The following is a 6,145-nucleotide window of genomic DNA, read 5'->3' as shown; positions in this document are numbered from 1 at the left end:
CCCGTGTTCCCTGCCCCATCCCTCTCCCTTCCACAGATCTTCTAATGTCTCTCTTCCCCTCTGTTTTGTCCTTTTCTCTTCCGCCCCTCTTGTCTCCTACCAACCCTTGTGTGTTGTGTGTTCGCTCTCATACGAGCATCGACAATGTATACAAAAAAACCCCTCGTACAGCATTTCACACAAACACACATACACAACAACATTCTGAAACACAGTACCACAGGCAACCACAATTCAGATGACAAAGGAGAGAACAACATTGCTGTTTGCAAACGCGCTGGACGGGAAAGGCTGTTGGGTGGGAAAACCCATTAAAGAATTAGTGTTGACTCTGGGGAGGACTTCCACTTGGGGATGATTGACAGCCAAAGGAGGCATGGGCTGGTGAGTGCACCAATGAGGATGCGCTGTCGTGTGTCAAAGGGCAAGCCATGACTTTACATGAACTCTGATCCCACAAGTCTCCGCCCCAGCCAAGCTGCTTAAAATGCGGAACATTAGACTATTTGTGGCCGTTGCCATGCGCGAAGGGTCGTGCTGTTGAAATCTGCTGGGGACCCCAAGATGACCTGCCTGCCTGTTTGTGCTGTGGAAGGAGAGACCACCATTGGAATTCGCGCTGAGGCCAAGACGAGCTGTGCCAGTTGGCGCTGAGAGTACGGCACGACGGTTGATCAGGAACGAGGCAGAGGCGCAAGAGCAAATGAGCCGGGAGGTCCTGAGTGCAGGACGATAGTTTCACCACTGACATACACTGTCTGTCCCTTGCTGTCCTCTAAGAACCCCAATTCGTCTAACTAGACTCATGACGAGCAGACTTGCCCCTTGACCCTTCCGGGCAAGGCTTTGCATACGCATCTCACATATTCCTCTAAGCATACATCGCCTACATTGTCTCACTTGCATCTACTCCCTTCTGCTTTCCTTACCCCTCCTTATTCCTCATTTTTGGGGGGATTTGCATGTGTCCGTCGTGTGCTGCGGTGAGTCAAAGGCTGAACCAACACCTTGCTCTTCCTCTATCTTCTTTTCTTCCTATCTACAATTCTACAGTATGATTCTGCTGGCACCACGTCCTGTGTGCCGCTGATTATCTTAAGATTGTGGAAAGGGAATAGGCGTTAACGGTTAGAATCTGTTCTTTTGTGCCTTTTCTTGATTTTTGCCTGTGAATTTGTGCCTTTCATGACTGATTTATTTTGCTTGTAAATATGTGTTTGCTTATTTGGGTAAATGGTTTCCATCCTTCCCGTTTCATCTCATCCTTTATTGGCTCGATTTAGCGTGTAAGATTAGATGGGCGGGAATTTCTTCACCATTGATTGGCTCCGAAATTAGCCAGTGCGCACTCGTGGTTCCATTTGGCCATACATAATAAATAGACTAGTACGTACCTCATTTGTCATGACCAAACCACCAAAAAAGGTAACTCGTTTTCGAGCGAAGATCCTGCTAGGTTTGGCGGTACCAATTGGCGTCTGTAGTTGCTCGACAACCCGACGGGCCGCAAGCTTGTCCGCAGCGTGGTAGCTTACAGGGCTGGAGGTCAGAAAGAGTCCGAGAAGTCCCCCCTCGTGAACCCAGAACCCCAGTTCCATAACAATATGCAATACTATTTTGAATTACAGTGGATAGAGGCATTTGGATGTCAATGTTTTTTTTTTAAATGATGACGCATTGTAGCAATGTAGCAATATGGAGGATCTATTAATGATAGGAATGCAAAAGTACGATTGCATCCAATGGGGTCGATTTCTTTCAATTTAATTTAAAGTTCCTTTTTAAACTAGAATGGCACTCGTAGAGTGCATAGTCTCGCCGTGTATATTCATTCTGAACAAAAATACCATCGTTAAGTGAACACGTTACTATTATGGCCCACTGCTATTGCCCATGTACCCGTATGATCCATGCACCCTACTATGTCACATACATTGCCATTATCTATAGCTTTATTGATTATTGATTGATTATTAGGATATTTAACAAATATTTTTGTGCACATTAAGGCTAAATTGTCATGGAAGATGAAGATGAAAAAAATGTCAAACAATATTCCTCATGGCTTGTCGATCATATTGTTATGAATTTCCGCCGCGTGCGGACGGCCGCTTTAGCCCAATCGCGGTCGCGCACCCACCGAAGGCGACAATCCAGTCGTGACTTTCCGGACCAACCCCGAAATCCAGTCACGGATACCTTAACGCATCATAAACCAGTCAATACTCTGTCAACACGCTACAGGGTCGATCGCCGAATTGTCGATTTACCTAACTATTCGCACGAACAGAAATACCGAGAGTTTATACCTCGACGGGACTTGTACGAAAACGAGCCGCATAAGCGTGCTTGTTCCGTATGCGAAGCCGAGCGGTTTGATATCGCCAAGTCCCGTCGGACCAGACTTACTTTTATCGGCTTTAAAAGCCAGTTAATTCCCGATACGTGCCGTGGCAGTGAATGCAGGGAAAATGACACAAACGAGCAGGTTACATTCAAACATTTGGGGTTTATTTATACAGTAATAATGGGGAACTAGGGAACACAAAGAGCAGAACTCAACCGAATACCAGGCAATGCACGTATGTACAGGCAAAAACACTTATACAATTCACTACTTAACAGACTGGTGCCACAAACAGACACACGCACACCCAGACAGAAATGGACCCTCTGGGTCTTTAATGGGACCTCCAGCCCGGAGGACAGTCGGGCTGAGGGTCAGGGTAGCTGGCTACCTGGCCACGAGCGCGCAGCTGGACGTCCCCTGGTCTCGAGACTGGTGTCGCCATACCAGCCAAGCGGAAGGCGACGACACGAAGCTCTGAGGCCGGGACGAGGTCGTGGAATCCAAGGTGATGAGCCAGGCAGAGAAGAAACGGGAGAGACAGCAGGAAAACGAACGACGACCAAATCTCCTCAGAACACACCTTGTATCCGCCCCCTCCCGCTCAATGAACACTTCTCTCCTCCCCACTCGCCCTCCCATTTGACCGGAGGCCCCATGTTACTCCTCATCCGCTCTTGATTGGACAGGCGCGTGATGGGCGGGGCACTCCCTCCCTTTGGCGGAGTCTCCAACGGGGGGCGTTTGTGGCTCTGCCTACGGCTTCTCCTCAGACCGCATGGTTAATGGCGATGGTGCTGGGTCGGAGGCGGAGTGCATAAGACGCCGGCTCCCCGCCGATTGGCCACGGTGGTGTGGTGACATCACTTGGACCCGCCCCTGGCACAGGAAGCTGAGCAACATGTCTGCAGGGCTCCGCCCACCCCTGACGTCGGCCAGGGTGAGGTGAAGGAAGCGAGTTGAGGGCGATGTGGTGTGGTCGCGGTGACGTCAGTGGTGCAGTCGGTGGTGTAAAAATAACGGAAAGAAAATCTGACTATTAAAACAACTTCACAGCGCAGGAACATTTAATTACCCCTGAGACGAGGGTCGGGACCCTAACTGGCAACATGTACTTACCGATATAACTGAGCTAAAGGACCTGAATGTTGAGTGCGATAGCTTTCCAAATCCGCAACAATATGTTTGAAGTTTCACATCAATCGGTTAAGTGGTTCTGGAGATTTAAATAAAATAAAAAATTACGTTTTTATTTTCAGTCCGATATGGCTGCCAGACCATGTGACCAATGATGTCATAAATTTAATTCTTCACTGGCATTGTGTTGTCGATCAGATATATGAAGTTTCAGATTTTTCGGATAAGGATTTCAATTTAACCGATTATGGTTGACATACCACTTTACCGATGACATCATCATTATCACCGTATACCCCCAATGGGGAGTTGATGACATCTTCCAATTTTCAAGAAAAAAATTCTTTAATCCAACATGGCTGCCATACAATGTGACTGACATTAGTCATCAATAAAATATTCTCCATGGGGAGTCCCTCCTATCTCTAAGTTTCGAATCGATCGGCCAAGCGGATGCAGAGAAAAAAATTTTTAAGCAAAAATATATAGATGTGGACACACACATCTCGTCTTTTTTTAATTTGTTACACACACACACACACACACACACACACACACACACACACACACACACACACACACACACACACACACACACACACACACACACACACACACACACACACACGTTGCAATAATCTCACAACCCCTTCAGGGCAAGACTTATAAGAGTCTGACCAGATGGCATAGAGATCCTCTTACTTTTGACTTGTCTAGTGTGGGTTAGATTCCTGACCCGACGATAAACTGCTGGATCTTCCACTTCATAGGTCGGGTATTGCATCACAAAGTGCACCACCATCCTTTGGATGCTAAGCCGGGTGTCCGTCTGCTCGCGTTAGTTAGATGTTAATAATCCCACATGTCTTTCAATGAAGAGGAGCCACATTATCGCCGGAATTCTGAGGAAATCACAAATTCAAACCACCAAGTGTAACACTTGCCGTTGAGCTGCTTTTGTTGCACTCCACCTGCCTTCGGAACAGCACTGATGTACTGCTGCGGTAACTTAAAATTCTTCCTGTGCATGAATCTATCACCCATGGAGAAAAGCCTCGAAGTGATGTCACCACCAAAACAGCTTAGCCCAGTGCTTTATCTACCACATCCTGACCATCTTGCCTTCCTGAGAAGCAAAGTGTAAAGCCTTGGTGAGAGCAGGGGAAAAAAAAGGTTCTATAATCCATGTTTGTTTACATTCCATCTGATGTGATGAAAGCAGTGCTGTTTCCACATGTCTTGTGCTGTTACCTCCCCAAGAGGTCTTTGGTGCAGTCATTTTTAATCACTGACTAAGAAGTTTGTTCAGTTCACTGACTGGAACCCAACCCTAACTTAGATGAGCTGATATGGGAAAAGGGTTAAAGTAGTTGTCGTAGTAGTAGCTTGAATTTGAAAACGGATGCATGTCTCCTTTCAATCCGCCTTACTGGGATGCTTGCGTGTTTCTCTCTGTCCAGGTGATTTCAAAACGCATCCAAAACAACTGATCCGTGGACCAAGTTGGTTAAAGGGCTGGAAGGGGAATGAGCTGCAACGGTGTGTGCGCAAACTCAAGTGGGTTGGGAACCGTATGTTTGTGGAAGATAAACACCAACTGGAGAAACGCATCAAGTACCTGTTTAAAATCGTTAACTACCGGAGCAAACAGAGGTGAATGGCCGATCTCGACTCTCCCTTTGCGTGTGGCATCCTTCCCTTTCTCCCTGCTCGTGGCAGGAATCTTGTTTGTTGCATGCACACGTGATTAATATAAAAAATATTTATCTGGAAAACCATTGGTATGCAACATCTCACTCTGGCTTTGAGAAAAGCTCCAATGAACCTGAGGATCGAAGTGAGTCTCGTCTTATTCCAATTTTTTTGTAACTTTGTTAAATCGGTGTTCATTATAATATTGCAAAGATTTTCGCACCACTCCTTTGTGGAGGTCCTGTAAAATGATGACGTTGCATTGAAATGGAGATTTCCCCAAAATGTGCCCAATAAAATGAGCCATAAGCTTGATCAACCTCTTTGGCTGTTCTGCTGGTTAGAAACTCCTCCAACTGTGTTCACCAAGTTCATGCTGTGCCAACTTGGTTCCCATCAGCGTCGACTCACCGAGTTGTTCTGGATTGGTTCCTGTCAGTATTTACACTCACCATGTGGTGCTGGATCCTTACAGAATGTTTGACAGCAGCAAGATGTCAAATCCACGGTATCATTGTGGTTACCTGTTGTGAATTGCATTGCTTCAACATGGCAACCGGGTTGGAACTGACTGAACGCACCATCTCAATTTGTCATTGGTTACAACTCCCACAAATTTGGCATTTATTTACTTATTTTTTTTTTCACGATATGCACAGAGACAACGACAGTAAGAGTCCTTCTGCAATTTTGAATTTTTATAACTTTTAATGCACACATAATAGAAACAAACTGGAGGTGACATGAAAGCATACAGTACTATGCAAAGGTTTACGTTATTTCAATGATATTCACACTTTATTGTAAATTCATTAAATTATCAGTGATAAGTCATGTGTTTATTATTGTAAATCAATAGCCTTTATAAATATGTGTGAAACAAACTACTAAGTAAATAACAACAACAGTCATTACTTGGCGACAAAAATTGTTTTTGTTACGCATGTTGGTCTGTAGCGTTTGTCTGTT

The 6,145-nt window shown here is 45.6% G+C and overlaps 1 protein-coding gene across 3 annotated transcripts in view; it reads left to right on the top strand.

The window, feature by feature from the left end:
* Positions 1-5,491, top strand: part of MRPL51 (mitochondrial ribosomal protein L51) — an 11,540-nt gene extending 6,049 nt beyond the window's left edge. For all 3 annotated transcript variants that reach the window (XM_085899355.1, XM_085899354.1, XM_085899356.1), the window contains one exon: positions 4,945-5,491. In XM_085899355.1, coding sequence (XP_085755481.1) covers positions 4,945-5,141 — 197 coding nt within the window. In that variant the 3' untranslated portion in view covers positions 5,142-5,491. The remainder of the gene's footprint in view (positions 1-4,944) is intronic.
* Positions 5,492-6,145: the final 654 nt, after the last annotated feature.

The sequence above is a fragment of the Eptatretus burgeri genome, chromosome 10, assembly GCF_056783735.1.
Source record: "Eptatretus burgeri isolate ZD-2024b chromosome 10, Ebu_testis_v1, whole genome shotgun sequence".
NCBI lineage: Eukaryota > Metazoa > Chordata > Myxini > Myxiniformes > Myxinidae > Eptatretus > Eptatretus burgeri.
The sequence above is the reverse complement of the archived record's forward strand: the minus strand, read 5'-3'. Positions and strand labels throughout refer to the sequence as shown.